This window comes from Poecile atricapillus, chromosome 4 (assembly GCF_030490865.1).
Source record: "Poecile atricapillus isolate bPoeAtr1 chromosome 4, bPoeAtr1.hap1, whole genome shotgun sequence".
In the NCBI taxonomy this organism is placed as follows: Eukaryota; Metazoa; Chordata; class Aves; order Passeriformes; family Paridae; genus Poecile; species Poecile atricapillus.
In genome coordinates, this window is record NC_081252.1 from 71149135 (window position 1) to 71173627 (window position 24493).

The 24493-nt window shown below is 40.0% G+C and overlaps 1 protein-coding gene across 1 annotated transcript in view; it reads right to left on the reverse strand.

Moving 5' to 3' along the window:
* Window positions 1-24493, reverse strand: part of EIF2AK3 (eukaryotic translation initiation factor 2 alpha kinase 3) — a 42075-nt gene continuing 17582 nt past the window's right edge. The window contains exons 3-17 of the mRNA XM_058838336.1: window positions 20247-20441; window positions 18528-18658; window positions 16603-16837; window positions 16187-16349; window positions 15181-15318; window positions 14515-14637; window positions 13755-13975; window positions 13312-13424; window positions 12139-12261; window positions 10777-10926; window positions 9003-9771; window positions 5134-5301; window positions 4503-4604; window positions 2259-2321; window positions 1-1197 (exon numbers count right to left, since the gene is read on the reverse strand). Coding sequence (XP_058694319.1) covers window positions 1021-1197; window positions 2259-2321; window positions 4503-4604; window positions 5134-5301; window positions 9003-9771; window positions 10777-10926; window positions 12139-12261; window positions 13312-13424; window positions 13755-13975; window positions 14515-14637; window positions 15181-15318; window positions 16187-16349; window positions 16603-16837; window positions 18528-18658; window positions 20247-20441 — 2871 coding nt within the window. The 3' untranslated portion in view covers window positions 1-1020. The remainder of the gene's footprint in view (window positions 1198-2258; window positions 2322-4502; window positions 4605-5133; window positions 5302-9002; window positions 9772-10776; window positions 10927-12138; window positions 12262-13311; window positions 13425-13754; window positions 13976-14514; window positions 14638-15180; window positions 15319-16186; window positions 16350-16602; window positions 16838-18527; window positions 18659-20246; window positions 20442-24493) is intronic.

Consider the following 24493-nt stretch of genomic DNA (forward strand, 5'->3'; position numbering starts at 1 on the left):
TTATAAATAAAAAAGTTTATTAAATCATTTAGACTTGAAAGAAGTCACAATAATCAATGCACTCAACAATTACAGCAAGTGCATCCTGTACACCACCAACCCAAATGGATTGATTCTGTATTGTATAAATAAAAATTAACATATTTACAGTGAGAAATAAAAGCATGGCATTAGGCAGTTAAATTAGCAGATTACACAAATGCCTACCAGTTGATTTTTTTAAAAAGTACAAATCTACAAGATTACATACGACACGTATGACTTCATTCGGTTTAAATTTCCAGAATCACGACATTTTTGTACATAATTTTGACTATGGCTCTTCCAACCACTGCCTATAAAACCCCCCATTTAATGGCAAAAAGCTCCTTTTCCTTCTCTACAGCTTCATCCGTATAAGATGCATTCCCTAAGATCTACTGTAGTGCAGAAGTATGGAATGATTTCCTCTAATGACAGGCTATGGACAGTGACAATATGTACAATTGTGGTACTTTTTTGCTTTAAAAATAGTGCAGATTCCCAGTTTACCCACCAGGGACAAAAATGGAGTCAAAGTTAATTTCAAAATCATCTTCATTTCACCAAAGAGCAAGTGATCCAGATAGACACTCACTAGGTTTAGAGACTGTAATTTGCTCTATAAAAATACAGTATTTTAATTCTATTTACATGTTACAGATCTCTCACTCACCCAGCAAGCTGACATTTACAAAGCTTCAAAAAAACCCAAGAAACCCCGCAAAAAAGGATAATGGAGCACAACATTGGCAAGCACAGCAGCTGGACCCGTCCGCTTCGGAGAGCAAAGGTAAGGAAAATGGAATGAGAAAGGTTTGGTTACTGGGCTTCGTTGGCTGTCAAAGTAAACGAAAATCTGTCCAACACGTCTTACACATTAAACATGGCAAAAAAAGCTGAAGTAAACTATTCCCAAGATAAACATTCTGCATCATAGGATCCTTCTGCTGAACAATCCCTGTGAAACCTGCCGAGTGGAAGAAGTGATCCTGAGGATAGTTATTTGCTTGGTTGTCTGGAATGTTTATTTCCTGATAGACTCATTGTCCGTGACCTCTGCCTGAGCACGGGTTTGGGTGGCAGCTCCAAGTCTTCAAAGACAGGATTTTCTATGATTGCTGCAGCCTCTGGTCGTTCAGTGGGACTTGGAGAGAGCATGTCCTTCACCATGGTGTACTGAAAGAAAACACAACACATATTACATGAACCAATCCATAAACTCTTCCTCGTTTCATGTCCTGGCTTAAGTTGTGGCTGTGTGAGCAAGTGGAAAATCAGCTGCTTTCTGAGTTATTTGAGTGTTAGTGCTTTGGCTTAGAAGTTAGAAGTGCAAAAAATATTTTAAAATGTATCACTGTGCATCTCTTGAAAGTGTCTTTACTGTCAAAGACTGAAAACTATTTGGCAAACCAGATCAAGGTTTAACAGAGTTATAAAAAACTTCACATTATTTGCAATCAAAATAAAATATATGATACATAATTTATATGTAATTTTAGATTCATGTTTAAGCCATCACATATTTAGCTACACTGACTTTTTCTCGTGGGAAATTAGAATTTTTCCTTTAAATATACAAGTAGTTTGAATATTTGTTTCAAATTTAATCAGAATTAGTGTCCTGCTCCAGCTGAGCACAGCACAACCCCTTCTCCCAGGCAGCCTTCAGCTGTAAAGCATGAAAGGCTGGTCTCATTTGGCCACTCAAGCTACCCTGAACACCTGAGAGAACCTCAGCTTTTTACTGGGGAGGTTTTGTGCATCACCTCCTCTTTATCTGCAACCACATCACTTTACAGACCTGACTAATGAGAACACAGCACAATTTGCTCATGTGATTTCCCTCTTGGGAGGTCCAGTTTGGAGGGGATCCCATGCAGACATGGTGCAACCTAGAGCCTCTCCTTTATCTCTCTGAAACTCTGCACTTTTGGAATATGGATTTGCTGCAGGAATTCATGACAAGATGTATGAGAAATGAATGACTGTGAGTGACAAAGGAAAGCCAGGTAGAAATGAATTCCTGGAGGAAAACTGTGGCATAACTGTCATCGTGCCCATTAATGTAATTATAGCTTTGAAATGTAGAGAAGTACTGGGATAGAGAAATACATCTTAATAACATGAAAGCAACCTGGTTTCTCCATTTTAACCTGCAAAGCAATTGGAAATTGAAAGAAAAAAAAGCTACAATTGTTAATGAAAAGGCTACAATTAACAGCATCAGATGTACCTACCTCTTGTGCGTACTTCTGAGTGAACAATGGTGGAAACTTCAAATTCCTAACATCACTTAAGGTCTGCAAAAATATGAAGAATGACATGTAACTTTTCCAAAATTCTTTAATAATATTACCCTATCTTTCAAAAATATGCAAATTATGCAAATAAATCAGCCTGCTGGAAAGAAAATACTTTGTTTTAAAGTGTTGCTTTAGTGGTTAAAAATCACAACCCAGTTGAACAGGTGAGTTGCTGCTTCCCTAGGTATTGAGCCTGCAGCAGTAAGAGTTGTATTACCAGAACTGTGATCCCTGTAGTTTTAAATCAGTCAGATACATAAACTTGTACTTCTCACTTTAGCTGAACAAAATCAACAAATCTGTGCACTCCCAAGATGGCCTACACCAGTATTAAGACACATGAAGTGACTGTCTCTGCATTACCAATGTGAGCACCAGTCTTTGTTTAACATTTAAGGAGGAATGAGAAGATTTGTCAGCAGTTTAGAAAGCACTTGTGCTGGGCATTTCTGGGCTTCTTTCATACGAAGGCCACTGGCTCCATCTAGTGACTGTTCTTCCCATGCTCAGCCAGAAGCACAGTATTTAGCACAAACTTTTTTGGAAGCATCTCCTTTTACAAAAGTTTGAGCACAAAATACAAGAGTTCTAAAGTTAAATCAAAATTAATTTCGCTATTACTCCATTGGAAGTATAAAGTGACCAGTTAATAGTGATGGGCAACAGCCAAACTCCTGTTCAAGAGAACTGAGTTTGATGACATCAAAACGCTTCAGAAAACTCTTCTCCTATTCTCAGTTCAGTCTGCATTTAGTGATCTGTTTTCCAGCATGACATTTGGAAATAAACTGCACTGCTACTGACTGCTCGCAGCTTGAGACAGAGGCAGCTCTCACGCTCCACCTCTGGGGATTTTTCCAGCCAGTTGTCACAAATTCCTAGAATTTGCTGGGTTACTTGGTCAGGCAGAGCATGTTTTGCTTCAGCAAGCAGTGCTAATGCTTGGCTGATGCCAATGAAAACCTCAGTGTAACAACCCAGAAATAACTACTGAAGTAGCCAAACTCCAGAAGCTGGCAATGAAAGGGCATGGTTTCTTTTTAGCAAAAAGAGTGAAATGAGTGAAAATCCTGGAAAGTCAAGGCACTCTCTTGAAGTAAAAAATTCAAATTAGACACAATTTAGGAATTTTCATTCTGATTAGTTACTTTGCTTCTGTTCTTAGGAGAGAAACTGGAAGGGCAAAGCCTGTAATCACTGCTGCAAGAGATCTGAGAATGCAGGATGGCTCTTTCCTGGGTACTTTGTTTCAGTAAAACTGATTTAGAGAAACTGAAACTGGTTTCATTGCCAGGGGTTCAAATTAAACACCAATTCCTCCTCTGGACTGTACTCTTTGTGCTATTAAAAGTCAGATCATTTTAATCAAGAGAATGCAACAGATGAAGCACTTGGTCAGGCTGCTGTTCAAGTTGTTTCTTACATCACTGCTAAACCCACTCCATCTTCACCTGAGAATATAAGGCCCCCAAGCACATTTAAATGATAAATACAAGTTTCAATGACTCTTTCTTTCCTGTACAGGTCACTGGTTGTCACAGAGGAGAGACCTTTCTGGCTGTAGTCCCTGTTCCCCATGAACTTGTTCCTGAGAAAGATGGATCTCACATTTTAATAGAAAGCAAGAGCTGTAATGCACCATCAAATATCTCAAATTCACATCTGGTGCAATAAATGTCATCAGTTACGGGAAGACTGTGCTTGAAGCTGAGTGAGACTCACAGCTAAGACTCCCTATAGGAAAAGGAACAACCATTTTTCACCAAGTGCTCTGGGTGAAAAAGCACTGCAGATGCAAATGAAGGAAGAAATAATCAAAATGCACAGCATGGTTCCAATTCTTGAATGAAAACCAAGCTGGTAGGCTTAAAGTCACAAGCTATATTTGTTGCTCGAGTTCTTGGATACCGTAGTTCAATAATTTCTCTTACTTGGCTTGACAACAGAGGAGCTTTGTAAAGAAATTAAAGCCTCAATTCAACTGCACACATTAGGGAGACTGCAGTTTATTTTCAGTGATTCAGGGGGACTGTACAAGGCTGATAAAGAACTTGTGCTCCCAGCTGCAAGGCTTTTCTCCAAAGAAAAAAGGACAGGAACCTCTTGCCAGTGTTCCACCAAGCAAATAGCTGTTTTAAACAAATGCTCAAACTGAAGATAACTCAACACCACACATACCTTGACCCTCTCCATCTGTGTGCTGAAGGGGTAGAGCAGCTCAAAGAGAATCAGTCCCAGAGAAAAGATATCCACCTTGTGTGAATAGGTGTTGCCACAGATCTGAGAAAGCAAAATCAGGGTCAGGGCAATCAAGCTACTCACTGGATGCAATTATCTACACAGTAAACAAGACCATTGCAAGTCCACTTGTGGAAGTCATCAGCCCTGTGCAGAGCTGAAAGCTGCAGCACAGAAGCATTGGCAAACTTCAGCAATGAGTACCAGGGAGCAAAGTCCTGATCCTCAGCTCCTCTGTGCTGCAAAGCAAAATTTTCCACCTTACTTAAACCTCATGCACAAAAGTGTCTCCTTCCTCAATTAACTGGTGTCTTTTACAGCTGCCTTCCTATACTGCATTAAAACCAAGAAAAATTAATGCATCCTGTCTGAATAATTAGCCACTACTTTTGCTACAACAAATGCATATATTTAAATATTCATTTTAAAATTCAATTTAGCTCAAAACTCTATTTTGATGAGAAAGAATTTAAGTGACTTGATTGCAATGGTTTACAAGGAGTGCCTGATCTTGGAGCTCCCAAAAATTCAGGGCTCTTCCAGGCACAGCTTTGGAGCAGAGAGCACAAACCTGTTCCGGGCTCATGTAGAGCTTGGTCCCTACTTGTCCTGTGTGCCTGGCATAAGCTGGCATTGGGGTCAGAACTGATTCCTCCTCCTCATCTTGGTCCATAGCAGTCACCAGTCCAAAATCCCCAACCTTTACTATGTCATCCATTGTGAAAAATATATTGGAAGGCTGAGAAAACAAAGAGGTGAAAAGAAAAAGTAAGTAACAAACAAGCATGTGTGTTTCAGTGGTTACAACACTTGGCTCTAACTCAGAGCTGTCAGGGTTAAAAACACTCATTGAACTGCAGCTAAGATAGCAGTTAAGAATTGTAACTATTCAGGAAAAAGGAATTACTCCTGCATTAACCATTGTCTCTTCCTGAAACTCAGATTGCTCATTTCTTGTCATTCAGCAGAGGTTTAGCAGCAGCACACAGGTTTGCTGAGAACATCCCAGAGCCAGCACTGCTGGGAACAGCACAGGTAAGTTATCCAGCTCCCCATCACATGACACTTTCACACTGCATGCTGCAGTTCCATCTCCAGGGCTTTTGTATTTTAATCCTTATGTGCTAAAGTAATTTGCTGTATTATTAACCAGCACATAGCTGTGATTAACTAATCATCTTAGTGTTAAATTACAGATACAAGGGGAACAAGGTCTGCTTTTCAGTGTAACTGTGCAGTTTAACATGGCAACAGCTGTTTGTATAACAGAATTAACAGTTTATTTTTGACAGAAGCTTAAGAACTTTGCAATTCAGAAAGGCAGCAACAGTGATGATCTGGCTTAACTTTCCTTTAGCTTGTTTGCCACAAACTTTCCATGGCTTAGCCTATTGATAAAAGAGACTGGAACAGAGATGTCCCTTTGCCAATGGTGCATATCCCAGACAGTTTTTCAAGAAATTTGCTTCCTGGCTGATAGAACAGCACCCACCAAAAGAATGATTATTCCCTTGAAATATAACCATTCCAGCTGGGTTACAAATAGAAACACAGAGTTTTGGGGGAAGAACAGTCTGATCCTGCAAGGGGGAGGAAGCAGCAGGATGCTGTACAGGCCCAAGCTGTGAAGAGGCAGGTGGTGCTGGGCAAGCTCCTCTCAGAGCTCCTGGAGCCTCCAAAGCTGGGAGAACATGGTCTATGCTTTGCTGACATAAGCCCTGCAACAGGAGCAGGCAGACAGATAAAAGGCAATATTTTTCCACATTATAGATAAAGGACCACAAAGCTGACCTTCTTTAAAGTCCATCTGACTTCCTCAGTTGAAGACAAACCCATTGTGAGCATGAGAAACAAGACCGAGAAAAGGCTTCTTGTTTTTTTTTTAAGGCAAAGGCCGCCTCTGAGGGAGGCACTAGAGAAACAGTTCCAGAGTGCTCACATCATGCCACTGCAACTGCCTTCTGAGCCAGGTCTTACCTCCTACTGTATTTCCCTGCAATGAATGTCCAGCCCTCTGCAGTCACAGTGCATTCAGGCCACAAAAGCTACTGTCCTGTAAACCCTCAGCATTTCTAGGCTCTGGCTGAAGCATTTACAGAGCCCCCACCCCTCAGTGCACACCCACATGGTCAAAAGTCTTGATATCAGAATTTTAATGCTCAAGGAACAAACATCTCCATTAGGAGTTTGTATCCCATTGCCTTGATCTCCACTCTCCTCCAACAAACATACAAGTCAAGATTTTCTTGCTTCCTGGGGAAAAAAATCCTCATAACAGAAAGTTTATTTCAATACTTCTCTGTCTGGACACAGACTGTCTCTGAACAGGCTGGCACAGTTTCTACAAATAAGGGGAATGGACTCTCTGCTATAGCAAGATACCAGCTAAAATAAACTATCAAGATCACATTTGGGAAAAGAAAAAGCCTAAGGGAGAAGCACACAGTTTTGATTTAAATCATTAGAGGAGCAGAGTCAAATATAACCACCCTCTAGTTCAGTTATCTAGCCACCTGCACAAAGAAATTTTTCTCCATATTTTTCAGTCAGAATAAGAATTCTCATTTTTTCACAGACATGAATAAGCTTCTCACACATCTGGAATACTCTGTTTAATTCAATTAATGCTGCAAAATGTATCCAAGACTGTTCTTGCAGTTCTGTGAAACTGATAATTTCTTTTGAGCTGCCAAGCATGACCGACAGCTTATCCTAGGAGTAACAGTAAATGCGCTTGACAGGCAGACTTTCATTTCTGCACTTCCTTTCTTCAAAAGAATTTGAACTCTGACCTCTTCGCTTGCCTACATAATTCCTGCCATCTTGTCATTACAGTATCTCTGATTAGCAGGAGCCTAATTAATGCATTTTTAATCTGCACTGTTAATTAAAATATTTAGATTACTTCTTGGATCTTTTAATATGCCCACATAGAAATGTATTTTCACACAGATCTACCAGCTTTTGTTGGTGGGAGCAAGAACTGGCCTCTGCTATCACTGAGCTCTGCCTGTAGCTAAGCCAAAGCAACTTTGCAGGTTATTCACTTGTTAGTGCTGGCACCAACTCAGGGCTGCATGACCAATCCCTTGGACAAATTGCAAAATTAGATGAGATCTCTTCCTAGGACCTTCTGAAAAGTACAGAAAATAATTAAATAAACTGTATGTTGTTTTGACCAAATTAACACATAACAGACAAATAAACTTTGGGGTCCAAGAATAACATCTATACAAGCACAGAAAGTTTCCTGAAGGAGAAAGCTGTTCATCCAGGGAGACTGCTTCCAAGTTGGTTATACCAAGTAAACAAAATTAAATCTCTTGTTCAAACTGCTGCCAGCACTGAACTTTTAAGATGTTCCAACAAAACACTCCACACCTTTTGATTAAGACGAATACAGTTTTAAGTGAAGATCTACATAAGATTTACTGAACAGTGAGCTCAGTGAGACTGCAGAGGGCTACAACTGACAGTATTGTTAAGAAAGGTTATTAATTAACATGTTTAACAACGTATTTGTACAGGGATTTAATTATTTTATGGTCAGTTTCTCAAGCACTAAAGATTTGTCAGATAACTGGTTCAAGGTCATTGCCTAATGCTGATGGGAAAAGAAAATACTTGGAAGGACTCATGAGTTTTTCTAACTCTGACATATCCTTTGAGGATTATTGGATTTGAACCTCCTTTTAAGTTTCAGCAAAATTAGGCACTAGCATAGGAGGATCATGAACGAAATGAAAGAGAAGGTACAAGTTACTCCTGACTTCAGTTACACCAAACACCAGAGGTGCAAACCACCTTTCCCATTCCTCACTGTCTGGATGCTGTGAGACATTAAAAATACCATGAATCCTTCAGAAAGCTTCATTGTGATTGCTGCCATTGGCTCACAGTTCCACTCCAGGACAGTTTACATTTCAATCCCAGAGCAGTAATACTTAATTTTTACTTTCTCTAACCAAGAGCAATACTTCTCCTTTTAGGCTGTATTGCTATAGAAAGAAGGAAAATACCAGAATTAGAATCACAGAATTATTTAGGTTGGAAAAGACTTTTAAGATCAAGTCCAACTGCAAGCTCACACTGCCAATTATCTGCTTCACTTGAAATAGTAGAACAGGATCCAAAATAGCTTTGTCACACAGCTCAGCACTGAATAACCCTGTACAAAGAACATGAATTAAAAATACCATAGGACAAATGCCACTGATCTGTGCCAGGTACAAGAAGTCTTTCTTGCAAGAAAGACTTTAATTGCAGTAACAAGTGATGAATGTTTATTTCCTGGAGCACTGCGCCTCCAGATTATTGTACAGACATTAATTCAGCTTTTTGAACACCCATGCTGAGGTCACTGAGAGGAGTCAGCTATTTTGGCAAGCTTTGTCTCCAGTGCCACATTCCTCCTACATACAGCAACCTATGGATACAAACCTTGAGATCCCTGTGCATTAATCCTTTGCTATGTAGAAAGTCAACAGCTTCAGCAATCTGCAGAAAGATCTGCAGACACTCTGTCCTTTCCCTCTCCTCTATGGTGCATCTTCTGCTCATCCAGTCTTTAAGGTTCTCTTTCCGGCAGAGCTGCATCTGGATGTACAAATACACCTTTGGAGAGGTGGGTTTGACTTTTTCTGCAGTGTTTTTAGAAAGGTCCAGGCTTAAACTTGTTGGCCTTGGAGGAGAAACAGAGAGGGGACTTCCCGAAGCAGATTTCTTGTTATCAGATTCCTTTGTACTTTTCCCTTTATCCTCAGAAGGACTCTCATTATGTGAAACATCAATTTTATCTTCCTTACTAGAGGCATTTCCGCAGCCAGAATCCTCAAACACAATAGAGGAGGAGGTCCCTTCCTTCAGATGTACAACAGGAACAGATGAAGAACAGATTTCTAAGGAGTGTCCCAGCTCATTACTGTTGATAGTACTGTCTTCTACATCACAGCCTGTAAGGACACTGTCCTGAAGGTTTAATAGTGGATCTTCTGAGTGCTGCAAGTCCCTGTTGTCTGTGTCAGAAAATTCCAGAGGGGAAAACTGGCTTCCAGATGAATCTGACTGACCACAGGGTATCCCCACAGACCTCACCCTCTCGGACGATGCTGCAGTAACTTCAATGTGTTCCTCTGTTGAAAATGGCTCTGTTGTGATCTTAAATGATGGGACATCCATTGGGCTGGGAGAACTGAGTGGCCAATCAGTGCTGGAAGATAAAGTTGAGAGATCAATACCAGAGAAATTGTAGTAGATTCTAATTATTCCACTAGAAATGCACTTCAAAAGGCCAGATTTTAACAATTGCTACCCCTGACACCTGTGTCATACCTCAACAAGGAATGACTGCCCAAGTGTGGGAATCACTAATAACCAGGATTTAGCACCTGTGTCATAGAAAGGATAATGTTTTCTCAAAAGTGTTGATAAAGGAATATTTAACAAGCTCTACTGCCTGGGTTCCTAATGTGCAATCAGGCTCATCTTCAGTTTGCAAAAATCCAGCCCTTTGGAACACGCACTGCAAGGACTATTTAAAGTGCCTTGGAAGAATTACAGCTGTGAAATGTTAATTTGATGCCTGAAATATGAAGGTCGCTGCGTTCTAAAAATTGTGAGGCACGTTAAGATGTTATTATGAAACCACCCAGCACTCTTGTATTAGGCCTCATTCTATAAATGCCAACATACACCCACTTTTTCCTCTCTCTTCACATTCTCTAACTCCTTTATCTAATTTTCCATTTTTAATCTTTTTCTACCAAGCTTCACAAATCATCAGTCTGATTGTCCCTCACATATTTCTGGTGAAATGAATTCATTGAGTACTGTATCAGGTCCACCTAACTGAAGACAATGAAGAGGAAGAAAGCAGTAGAAAGGAACAAAGAAGGCAGAGATGCCAAAGTCTGAAAATGAATCACAGCAGCTGGTTGAATGCTTCAACCTTCCACTCACTACAAGATTCAGTTACACAAGTTCAATTAAGAACCATGTGATATTTCCTAAGCTGAAATAAGGACTTTAACACAAGAGAGAACTATAACTCAAGAGGCTGATATATTTTTACCTGTTCAACTGAAAAGTTGTCAGGCTAAGTTAGCAGCCATCTCTCCTATATAGTCCCTCCATCTTCCCAGATCTTCTACCAGTTTTCTAGTTCTCTTGACATACAATCTCAAATGCAATTGTTAGAAAGAGCCCCATGAGTTACCTTTCATCTTTTAACCACTGCTCATCCATCTTCTCCTGCCATCTCTCAGGGGGAGCTTCCAGCCATGCATTGAAATACCGAACAATCCCTGGATGCTCGAGCTTAGCCAAAGCCTTGACTTCCCTCATCACCTTTTCACGAGCCAGCTCCCTACAGTTTGGGGTAAGCAGAAAAAGAAACATGGTCACAAAAATCAACAGCACAGCACAAAAATTTTAGCAAAAGGAATTTAGTCAAAGCTGCCCCAGTATACACCAGGCCAGTAGTGTTGCTTTTCACATCAAAACAAAAATATGTCTGAAGTTCCCCAGAGTAACTCCTTTAGCTTAGAAGTGTGGAGGAACAGAATGTGCTCATAATGGCTCAATATTTACTCTTCCCTTTTCACATAATTACAGGCAGCAAAAACAAGAAGGAAAGGTTCATCTTCCTCTCAACTGTTCTCAAGGAAAGAAAAAGGATTTTAAACAGAAATATTCTACAGGGATGTAGAAGACACTGACACAGAAGACAGACAGCAATATCTTTAGTATTTGTTTTTTAATTGGCAATAGGTAAGGAGATTGCATAAGGACTATTTCTGTTCTGTGGACAGGAAAGCAGGCAGCCTTCAGTCTTACTGAAGGAATAAGACTGTAACTGGATCAAATAAAGTCTGATGGTTTTATTTAACAACTTTGAATATGCTTGGAAAAGAAGAATTTAGGCTACCTTAAATCTCTGAACAAAACCTTTCATCTTAAATGGTCACACTTATTTACCACATTCAAAAAAAAAAAAAATAATTCTAGATTTCATAGCTTTACCCCCTCCCTCTTGCTGTTCTAACTTGAGATTTCCAGAAGCAGTGTCTCCCATCTCCCAGTAAAAGTAACTGCTGCAAGCTCTGGGTAGGGTAATTCAGAAGCATGTCTTGACCACCTATGACTGAGAGAAAAGGTAGGGGTTGTGGGACCAGAAAATGAAACAAATGGGCAAATGGAGTCAAAAAAGTAGGTGAGGGAAAGAGAAAAAAACAGGAGATGGAATCAGAAAGGCAAGGAGAGGAAGGAGAGAAGCACATGAACAGCACTACAATAACTGGTCCTGTTCGCAAAGGCTCCATTCATCAAGGAAATCCCCATGGAGCAGCATCCTCACAATGGGATCTACTATGCAAGTGTTTTAGCCAAGCAGGTCACCTCTGCTGGGATTGCATATGCCCAGTTTTCTATGCCAAAACTAAGCCAGCCCCCCATTAAAAAGTATGTCATTCATCCTAATATAATAGCTGAGAATTCAGTTGAGGAGCAGATGGTTCTGTGTAGGATGGGATCTCACCAATCATTCATTCTTCTGTGTCCCAACAAACCCATTCATTACCTGTTGGGCAATCGGATCCTCTTGATGGCATAGTTGCAGTCATCTACTTTATTTCTGGCTTCAAAAACCACTCCAAAACCTCCACGACCCAGACACTGAATTGGTTCAAAATCTGTCAGATATCTGGGAACAGAGGGGTATGAGGAAGGGACAGAAGAAGGGAGGGAGGATAGAGGAGAAAAATGCATTAGTATAAACAGAAAAATAAAGTCATTTATGACCATGACTGAAGTAGTTTTGTACAGGCAAAACATGCTGAAGGACTTGCAGAATTTCTCATTTTTCCCTGCTCACCCACTGTGAGCAATTCCCTATCTATGAAATGGACAGCTGCTAAATATCTATTTATGCAGAGTTTATCACAGGCCAGCAGGATTCATTCTGCATGCACTGGACAAACTGAAGAGGTTTTTCAGATCACTACGTTGCATGCCTACTGGATCCTGAGTATATAGCCCACATTTCTATTGCTGAGTATTTTCTAAATAATGATTTGCCTTTAACTCTACCCCAAAAAACTGTTTCTGCACGTAGTCCTTCTAAACATTCCATCCAAACATCACTGTTCTTAAATATCACTACTTTTCTTACTTTTCCTCATTTTAAACACTCCAGTTTTTACTTTCACTGAGTTACAAATGTACAGGAAATAAGTCACATTTGCTCTGGAGTATAATGACATGCCCCTATTAAGCCTTCTGCCTTAACCAACTCTTTTGTAAAACTAATAACCGTTTTATTTATTATTTATTTTATTATTTTATAGACTGCTTATTCTGTAGAGTATATAAAATGTCATCTATTTCCATCTGCAACTGCCTTTCTCTGCCTTACACCATAAACACATCCACAATTAAGACCTACAAGACCCATAATTAACATGATTAAGACCCACAAGGATCAATCTCTTATTTTGTGCATCAGCAAGAAATATAAGAGCAATACTTCTGATCACATGTAATCTGTTGACTCTCTGGAATTTTGCAGACTAATTGTAACTGCAATGTCCCACAAGTAATGGGGTCACAGAGTCCTCTCTGCCAGATGCTGATTATCCTGCAGAGGACTGTTCCTAGGTAAGAACAGACGAACACCTACTCTTTCTATCTCCAGACAGTATTAGCAGCCATACTGATTAAATACCCTGTTTATGTTGTGTTGAACAGACCTCACCTTGACACATATCCAGAGTTCTTGGCATCACTCCAGCTGTTGTCTTTAATGTCTCCACAAGTGGGCTCATACTTACAATCAGTCTGACACTGTGTTTCAGACTCCTTCCGCAGCTAACAAGGATTTCCAAAACAAGAACAAAACAAACAAACAGACAAAATCAACTCCTTGAGTGCCTGAGACTGGTTTGTATCCTAGATATGGCATTAAATAAATATCTCCAGACACGTCAGAAGCAGTCTAATCTGCTTGCTGAAGCAGTTAAGCAAATTGTATGTGGCAGCTGGCAGCCTTCACACACAGATTAAACAATAAATTTAGGCTTTTGATATTGTTATCTCATTAGTTATTAACTTATTAATATTACTCATTGCAGAGTCCAAACTGAAAGAAACAGCTAAAATAATTCCTTCTGTATTTGGGATTCAGAAAAAAATACTTACTCTGCTGTAGGGGTGGGGATGGAAGAGTTTGCGCACAATAAATGTTGTGGCCACAATACAAAATACAATGGTGCCAACAATTTCTTTCCACCAGTGAAGAAGAAGAACAGGATCCTTTTTGCGAATGTTCTTGTAATTTGTGTCATCAAAAAATCTAACAGTGATCTGATTGCTACGTTTATTTCTCTCCCTCTTGTAGTAGGGTAAGTAATAACCATTATCTGTGTATAAAACACACAAAGAGAACACAGATTTACTTGCAGGTACCTATGAAACAGCTTTGGCTTCTCATTAACAGCTCTCCTCAACAGACATGGGGTGTTTTTATTTTCATGCCCCTTGATTTTAAATGGCACATAAGCAAATTCAGTTAATTAGGGTTGTGGACAGCAACTAGGACTCCCTAGCTTTAAATCAGAATATCTTCCATATGGAAAACTTGTGACAATCATCCTGAGTCTCCAGCACTGTTAGCAAATTCAGAAAAAAGTAATTCCCAAGATTTTTCCACTGCAAACAACTCTCAATAGCAACAGCAGCACACACAACAGCTCTTCAGTACCAATTCCTGGAACTTTGTTGTGCTTCACGTGGTACCTCCATCGCAATCCACGAATCATAGTTAGAGCAAAAATTTCCTAGTTCATTAAATATTAAAAAAATGCACATATTTAAGGTCAAACAAATGGTCATCTATTGAAAATCACAGATAATAAAACCTAGGTATTTGACACACTTCAAAGTCTGGAACTTCACCTACCATATGGGTACTGCAGAACCGACAGTGCTCCATTGCTGTATTCCTCATGAGAATACTTGTCATTGCTGAGACACTTATCAAACTCATCAGAGCCCACCAGCACTGGAGTCCTAGAAGGAGAATCTAAGCATAGAAAATACAAAATTTTCTGAGCTTTATTTCAAGTACAGACTGCTTTTTCTGCAGAGTATATAAAATCTCCATTGTCTGTAAAATTCTGTTCTCACATTAATTTAAAGAGAACTCCAGTTGCATAATCTTACAAAATGCCTCTTGAATTGGATCATGAGAAGTAAACTTCCTAGAAGGAAACATTAAGAAAGGTACTTTAAAGTAACAGTTCCTTAATAATTCTCCCCCTTGACAAGTCAATTCACTCATATTCACATCACTGCAAAAAAACTTCTTCCTCTTTTTGTTGAAAGATTTGTTTAAGAAGACCAAACATTTCATTACTAATAAACACCCTGTCAAATCCCTACTAAAAGAAAACAAGACATTAAACATTTAATTAGAAAAACATAAACACTTATTAAAGCACAGAGATATTCCTGAGGTTGTTTACAGTTGGAAACATCAGAGTAGTTTGAAACACACTGGAAATCAGAAAAATGTCCTGTCTTTTCTGAGCTGAGGAAATAAATTAAACTCTGAATTATTACTTACGGATTAAAGGTTTCCATTTGATTTTGGGAAGAGGAATAATTGCATTATCATTCCTGGATTCCAGAGCCTTTGGGTTGGTTGGGAATTTCTCATAAATTCTGACTGATGAGTGAAGATACAACTGGCCCCTGAACATACCTAAGTAATAAACAAGGAAGTGTTAGTCTTTAGATTTGGTTCTCTTACCCCTGGAATAAAACTGCCTAGTCAAAATACATGGTTAAAAACATTTTTGAAAATATTCCTTCATATTCAGAGAACCTGAGATACTGAGTCTGGCTGCTAGGCTCAATAAATTCAGTATGATCTTCCCTCTATTCCAGGAAAGCAAGAGTTCAGGACTTCTCCTTGTTACTGCTGGAAAGCTGGTGCTACAGGAAAGTGCCAGCAATTTTTAAGAGCTATAAAGGAGTTTGGGATTTGCAGAAGTAAGACCTCATTCAAACTTCCCACCCTTGTTAATGCTGCACAAAACAGCCATTACGAGGAAGGCTGGATCAATCTGGCCTCTTCCCAGTGTTACTCTTTATCTGTTTTCTAACCATGAACTGGAAAGCTACAAGGTGCAAAGACTTAGGGAAAAAGGCTAAGGCAAACCAAGCCTAAGAAAACTAAAGCACCTTTACCTCCCAGAGACAGCTGAAGAGGACCTTGAGCCACTCTATTTCAAATTGTCACAAACCACATCCAATGAATCCTGACAGCTGAATGAAGACTAAGCCATGTAAAATCTTATCTGAATTTTCTTCACAGTAAGTTACTGCAATCAGTGTACAAATCAATAGACAATAAGGCTGTTTCGTTAGCTGTCAACCTGCCTTCTGAAGTTTCAAGACTGTTAGTCATTTCCAATGTACTGAAACTACAAAGCAATGAACATTTCAGAATCAAAATGGAAAAGATTTATGGGTTTGAAATCTACCAGTAAAAAAGATTTGCTTTACTATAACCTCAACAGAGAAATGAATAATGTTTGCTACAGAAAATGCTGCAGTTGGTGTCTCACCCAAGTAGACACTGGATTCTGTGGCCCCTCTGGCAGCTTCCACAAGATCTTCTTCATCTTCTAGTACCTCATTATTAGCTGTGTAACTCATGTCATCAAATAGACTTATTGGAATTACTTTGCCATCCTTAAGCAGCCATGCAGAAGCAATTGGAGTGCAAAACTGAAGGGGAGAGAGGTAATTGGAAAATTAATGTTGTATTAATGAGCTATTAAATAAGAATAATAAAAAAGTGCTTAAATTTCTTGTTTAAATTTTTGTAACAGATGCAGCAGCTCAAAGTCAGAACTTCAGTAAAAAAAAAATTACAAGCAGATGTGTGCTTCTTTACAAAGACAGTGCCTGAAACCAAAGATGAAAGACATCTTCAAAACGTCTACTTTTGTGATATTTAATATTCTGTCTTTCCCCCTACCTGGTATTCCCATTCCAGATGTCCTCCTCGTCTGTTAAAAGCCATCACCTTCCAGTCAGCCACAGAGACCTTTATCACTGTGTCTTTCATCATAGCTTCCTGCTCATCCACATCTGAAATAATTTTTGTTTCTTCTTTGTTCATAGTTGATTTAAAATTGCTCTCAATGTATCCTGCTCTAGTTTCAATATCTGGGACATAGCGCAGCTCAAAGTGACCAACACTGAAATTCCACCTCAAAGAAAAAGATAAAACCTTTGTAGAAACAGCTTTTATATTCCAGGGAAGTCCAAAGTCCTCTGTGCAGAAGATTTCTAAACTGAATTACCTATATTTGGCCCATATTTTCATAGTAAACTCTCAGACTGTCAAATGAACAAAACTGTACTAGGAGGGGAGTGCTAATCCAGAACACAAATCAAACAAGCTGAGAAATGTTGTCCAACATGATGGGTGAACTGAGGAAAAAGCTGGTGAAGTAGGGCCAATGGCATTGAAGGTTTAGTGTATGAAGGGAGAAATTAAAATCATCAAGCATTACAGCTGGGTCTGCTTAGTAAGAAAACCTTCAGTAGCTGATGAAAGCAGTAAGTACAATGCTGCTAGGAAAAAGCATTCTAACAAGCCATTTTTCTCTTCACTAATTAAGTGGATTTAACTGGAAACAAGATTTTTCAAACTGAGAAAGGGGCAATTCTTTTTTTGTTTAACGACACATACAAGCTAACTCAGATCCTTTGACAGGTACTTCATGAAACCAGGACTGCTCATGTCCCATAGGTTAACACCAAAATGAAATGTGTAAGGAGCAGAGTTTTCTTGCACAGCAAAAAAACTCTTCAGTTCTTGTAAACCTACAAAGAGACAGATGGAAAAAGGATGGCATGTTTGTGTCTTGGACAGCATGAAGTGGTAAATATTTCTTGAACAGTGTATTTGGGTACCTAATGCTTCTTACCAATCTGGCAACCACCAGGAGCCCAAACTGGCTCTTCAAAGAATTTACACCCTTCAGGTAAAGGTTTGGCATATTTCATACACTCAGTTGATTTATTAAAGATGTTACTTATTCTGTATTAAAACCCCAGACGTTTCCTACCCATTCTGTGTCACCAGGAAAGCACCTCTGTTTCTCACCGCAGAGACAGGAGGATTCTGGGACACCAGACTAAATACTATGGTTTTGACACACCTCTCCTGGCTAATATCTGTCTCCAATAAAAACAGAAACCAAGATTTATACTCTCAGACATCTGATCTGTTAATCGACTGAGTTCTCATTATGTTCTCTCTGATAGGCTACAAATTCACAACCTGTCACATCGTGCTGCAAACAGAAGAGGGAGCAGGGGAACAGGGAATGACTGGTTCTCCACTATGTTGCTGGGTAGTTACTTGTATCTATGTACAGAACCCAGCTTTTGAAGTCCGTGTTTTATGAAGTGAGTTTGGTTTTTGTTTTGTTTTTCAGAAAATACATGTCTGCAATTTTAAAGAAATCTTGATGTATTAAAACTTCAATGTGACAGTGTTAGAAAAATCACAGATTGAACCAGTTTCTTCAGTTTAGAAAGAACACACCACCTACATTATGGAATGAACAACATAAATTTAAGAATGATTTAAAACATCAACTTAAAATGAAAGCTTAAGACATCACGTTTAACACCCCCCTCCCCAGTGACAATAACCATTAGTAGGTAAAGAACCTTAAAGTGAGTAGATTATAAGAGGACTTTTAAACTGTCTCCTCTTGTACAAAAACAATAGTTAGAACAAACATTATAGTGACATTTGCATTGTGCAGTACTACAGTGGCAAATATTCCTGAGGTGAGCAAGGACAAAGGAAGCAACTGTGATCTGATTCCTATCTTTTCTGTCTCACCATCTCTACGGGACTGTTCCTGAACATTTCTGACTCACTTTTCATTGCCACTGCGTGGCCCCACAGCTCGGACGGTTTTCTGGGTGCGGTGTAACAGGAGCGTCTCCTCCTGCTCTGTCTCCTCATCATCCCAGCGGCGGCAGCCCACGGCTGAGCAGATGTACTTCACCTGAGGGACAAGGCAGGCTCACATGTGCAACTTCAAAACAAATGTAATCAACAGCAATATTCAAAGCTAACAATCCTTACAGCCTGTTCTTGGCTGGCAGGCAGTTTGGAACTCTGTGACTTTAGATGTTCGGCTGGAGGGATGCTGAAAAGCCTGGTTTAAGAGATAACGGCTTTTCATAATGAAAACTTTCAAAGGATTCTAGGAAGTTTACAGTCTGTGGTATTTTGACTACCATTTGACTATATTTTGCATGTACTTCTAACACAAAGAAACCTGAGCTCTCTCTTTTCCCACTAGTTCTATGGACATCAAAAGAACATTCCTGCAAGACCCACAGATAATTCTGCTTTCATGTCATATTCGTCTCAGCCTAACTCTATCAGCTTCAAATGAAGTACTATTGATTTATATAAAATACCACAACGCCTTCCCCCTTTGCCTTGTCAGCTATTAAAAGGAAAAGAAAACATTAATGAACTCTCACAGTCATACAGTTTCCAACAGTCCCAAATCTCAATGAGAATTTGCATTATATGGGTAATGCCAGAGAGATGAAACTGCCCAAACTCTTAGGAAGGAAGAGTCAGGTACTATTTCCTCTAGGAAGCAGCTTTGCTACTGTGAGCATAAGCCAGGAATCAAAACAGAAATGAAAATTTCCTCTTCTGAGCACTGGAGGAGGAGCCTGTTGGTGCACAGAGCTCTCTGCGACCAGTGAGGAAATCAAAAGGAATTCATGAACTCTGCTTCGGGATCTGTGTGCTTCATCATTAGTGATGATTCCACACCACACCACAGAAGTGTACCCACTCTGATTTTGTTGAAAACAAACACTAGGACCTTTAAAATTTTTTCACTGAATCTATTTTTTAGCTTGTTTTAAAATGCAATGTTTCTGAATCACCAGATGTCTGTTCCTCACTACACAAAGTATCTACAAGCACTTCAATGAGACCTGACATTTAACTTAACTTTTAAATAAGACTTTAAAATATAAGGAGAACAACTTCTGATAGTAAACACACTGACAACTAAGAGTCCTTAACTTTTGCATATGCTGAATTTTTTGTGTTCTCATTAGTTTTGAAAAATCTGAAATTAGCTGAAAAAAAGGTGTCACCTAAAGCATTAATACACAGTGAGCTGAACTGCAAAGTCTACTTCAAACAGTGCCAGATGATAAAAGCTGGACTCCTCCCACAGGAAGGGGTTATCCCTCCCAACCTCTCACCATGCTCTGGTGACAAATTCCCTGTCCCTTCCCTTGTGCTGGCTCTGGCACTCCCTGATCCCCTGCTACAGCTAACCCAGCACAAAACTACTGCAGTAAAAAGTGAACAGCGTTCTGCTGGGTTAGCAAATGGTGAGACAAGGGCTAAAGCCAGCACAGGGGGCAGAGCAGGAGCTCCCAGACAGGAGACTGCAGTCCCCTGCCACCGACTGCAGCCCATCAAGCTCAGCTTCTGCCCCTTTGTGCCCTGCAGATGAACACTCGAGCTGCACCACAGTTTAAACCTCAGGAGTTTGCTGTTTGCAATGCAGATCTTAAAACACATAGACACAAAACACCTTCTCAGGCTCTTACCTTCCCTGAATAGGAGCTCAGCCCGTAGGTGGTCAAAGACTTTCCCCCAACTAAGACAACGTCCTCGCCAAATTTGTAGGATGACTCGAGAAGAGATTCAACAGTGAAAGGAACGGCTTCCATGCTCTCTCTATCTCGATCCCACTGGAAGAGGTCCCCATCCAAGGAAGGGATAATCATCTTATTTCCAAACGCCTAAAATAATTGAATTCAAGGTTAGCTACGATTTAACCATAATTTTACCAAAACCCACAGACCACAAATGGCAGGAGAAATGCCATATAAACAAGTCCAGTGCATTATGCTCTAGTGTCCTAATGGTTTTGTATTCAGAGTCCTATTTTTCAAAGTTATACTGAAGACAGAAAACTTTCAGACATTCAAATCAAATCCACATTTCACTATTCTTAGTTAAAAAACAGTTCAGTGTGTGACACCTCTTCAAAACATTTGAAAGCTTGATGAGTTGACAGGTTTCATCCAAAACTGCAGAAAATGCGATGTGGGTTGAAGCATTCTCCAAGAGACAGGCATTGGTTAGAGTGCAAAGTTTTGCAGATTACTGGTGATAGTTTCAAGATAGAGTAATTTTAAAAGTACAACTGAGGCTGTTTTCACAACTAATTCATGTCTATTCTAGAATATCCAACTTTCTGTAAAGCAGAGAGAGCAATTATCACTGAGATCAGAGCTCACATTTCACCTTTGTCTCTCCAGACAGTTAAATCTGACTTCTCCTCAGAATTGCTTATCTCTAAGCACACCATTCCTTTAAAAATTGCCTAGCTTTTCCCTAAACACACAGGTTAAAAAAAATAAATAAATTAAAAAATCTTCACTAGGATACAATATTTCATCCATTACACAGAGATTTTCAAGGAGATCCTAGTTCGGAAGTATGAGTCATTGTCAGTGAGTACTAAGGGACTTATTAAGAAACTCATTATCAGCATGATGGACCATAACTAATGCTGTGGAGCCACAGTGGCTGTGCCCATCAAGAACAGTGAGAATTTGTAATCCACATAATCTTAGCTTCTGAAGATATGGATTAACATGGGAGGTTTTAGTGATTTTTCAGAACCTCTGTCCACTTGGGCAGTATCCTACAATATAATTACATTAAATTCAGATACTTGACACATTAGGAATTAAAGACTGCTTCTGGTACATCTGTATTAGTCACTTGGAAAAAAGTATTCCTGCACAGACTCCAAGGCACAGATAGGTATTATGAAGTGGTACAAAAGATGCAGAAGGTTTCTTGTTATTATTTCTGGAGCCACTGTGAGGATCTGAAACCACATCTTCTGCATGTTTCAAATTCCATATAACATGGAACTTTTTATTCCTCTAACTGGGTCAGAGTCTAGCAAACAGCATTAAGCAAAGCTGGGATTCACCTGAACAGGGAGGGAAAGACAGATGTTGTAGATGTGTGCATGTCATGACTAGTATCTCCTCATACACTGTTTGACACACCTCATTTAAAGAGAAAATTCAGGTGAGTTACCCCACACTGCTGGTATTTAACATCCCTAAAGGATCCAACACCGATGCTTTCCAGCTTTGAAAAGCCTCATGATGACAGACAATTGAAATAAAAACTCCTCTCAGGAGCACAATGTGTAATTGAAGTGATGATAAAAATAAACCCCTGAGACTAGCTGTGAAGCTCTTTACAAAGCAAAACTAGGTGTGTTCTTTCCCTCTCAGATATTTACCTTATGGCAATAAAGGCCAAACATCCTGGAAAAGATGCATGTGATACACAAATGGAGCATTATGGCCTACTATTGGGGAGGAAAAATAAACAGACACAGCCCTATACACACACAGAGAAATAAACCAACAAAAAAGCAAATATTCTGGTGGGGAGTGGGGGGGGTGTCATTTGTGGAGATCACCTGATCAGTGGACAAATAAAGCAAACACATAAGGTTTATATAAACATTCATATTCAGAGCAACCTTGTGGTCTTGCGAAACAAAAGACTGGGAAGATTTGGAAAACACCTTTTTAAAACCAAAATGTCAGTGCCAAAATTGCAGCTGTAACCATGGTGGAAATACCTTGTGAAAACATTCAACACAGAAGAGTAATACCACAAAATGTTTTTGTAATATACTCTTTCAGAAGCCCCTAATAATTCTGATGACAACTTTTAGCCTGTGCAGCTGTTACTTTGCATTAACAAATCCTCTGAATGGATCTGCACAAGATCCATACATGTACAAGTAAGTCTGAAGGCCCATGCCAGTATGAGAAACTCTGCTCCAAGGGCTGGAGACCATTCCATGGTTTGTGAAGAATGGAGACAGTGGTGTAAACTGCCAAAGAACTGCTGCTGAGCAAGGAAGACTGCAGCAACCACAAGCTCTGGGGACAGTGTAACACATGTTACTTTAAGTGCCACCCCTGCCCCAAAGCTCTGGCTCCATGGCCCGAGTTGGAAATTTTCCACCAGGAACCAGCACACACACATTGGCTAGTTCTAGGAATCACACCCAAATTTCCAAGATATATGAAGCTGACTCAGCAACACACACCTATATACTCCCAATTTATGGAGCAAATCAGGTTACGGCTTCCCTGACAGTGGCTTTCTGCCTGCTCGACTGTTAAAACCTTGGTCCCCATAAGCTGCAGAGGACAGATGACGTTGTTGGTCAGCTCTGCTGATCACCTGCCCACGCTCCCAACCTTGAGGGCATCTGCAGTAGCAGCAAGTCCTGAGAGACACTGGGAGGAAAAAGCTGAGAAAAGACACAGCTGCTATCCATGAACACATCAGGAAAGGGAGCACAGGCAGCAGAAAGAGCTGTTGCAGTGAAGGAAAATGCCAGAGTAGGAGTGGATAAGGTTAAACTGACCCTAAGTGCAGGTGAGACATTTGGGTTACTAATCATCATAAATGAGCTATTTCACTACAGAAACAGACAGGGTGAAAAATCACTTTAAGATGACTCTATCCATAAGTACATTACATGACACAGTGCTGACAAGAGACAGCACCTGATTACCACAAAGGTCTTCTTTTAACAAAATAGCTTTATTTGAAGAATGGGGAAGGTATGCAAATGTGCCACTTGCAGGTGCCCACATACATGTGTAACAAAAGGCATTTGTGGCCACTTGTGGTGACATCTGTTTTCAAAAGCGCAGTTCAGCCAGAGGCTTTGGAAGGACATTAATAACAACAACTATCTGAATTATGCAGCTCATTCGCTAGTACATCAGAAACAGAAAAGGGACTTTCCTTGAAAGTACTAGCAACTAGCATCGGCATGCAGCTCAGGTAAAGGAATGACATCACCCTGTATCTCAAAAGCATTACCTCATCTCCTAATCCAAGGAGTGAGTCACCCAGGCAGTCAGCTGCAAATCTCTTGGCACAGAAAATGTAGGTTACCACGATGCACTTACACATTCCTCTGATCTGTCAATGTAAATAGCTATTTGTTCAGCTTCACTGGTCAGCAATATGGCACATAATTGTTAAGTGGCTTGTCTTTCTGAAGTAACACTTAAAAAAAGCCCCCACATTAAGCAGGGAGCCCTAAACGAGCCGCTGCTCTTTTGCTCATTAAGAGTTTGCAGCCCAAGTTCTCCATTGGCTCTGCGCGGGGCTCTGCAGCCCTATCAGCGGCGCGGGCTGCGCAATCTCCAGGCCGACGGGTGAGGTAATGCACTTGCTGAAAAGCCTCCACAAAAAAGCAAAAAGGCATAACGATCCGGAATGGCATACGCTTCCAGGGAATTTGCTGTCTAGACTCTTTACTGGAAAGGAGGGCACCGTACGCCAGGTGCCACGGCAGGTTGATCGGCGCAGGAAGCCGCTGATTTATAGCGGTGGAGAGAAGAGAAAAAGAAAGAAAAGGAAAAAAAAAATTGTGTAAACAGAGATCAAAACAAGCTTCCAGGAGCTGTTTAACAGCAAGCGTGACATTCTACCCCCTTCCTAACGCTCTTTATCGTCTGAAAACAAAAATCGAGCCTGCTCACGTGCAGACACATCTGAGCCAAGTCTGGTGCCAAAACAGTCAATATTATTGTTTACAGATGGGCTGGACTATCTCCTAACTCCAAGGAAATAACCACGCACAAGTGAAATATTTTTCTTAAAATAGGATTTTATGTCTTTATGTTTTTGTAACACTTCTGCTTGTAGTTTTCAAGTCTTACTGTTACTATAAGCTGCAAGAGCTTCATTCCGGTTAACTAATTAACTGAGACCAACCTACGTG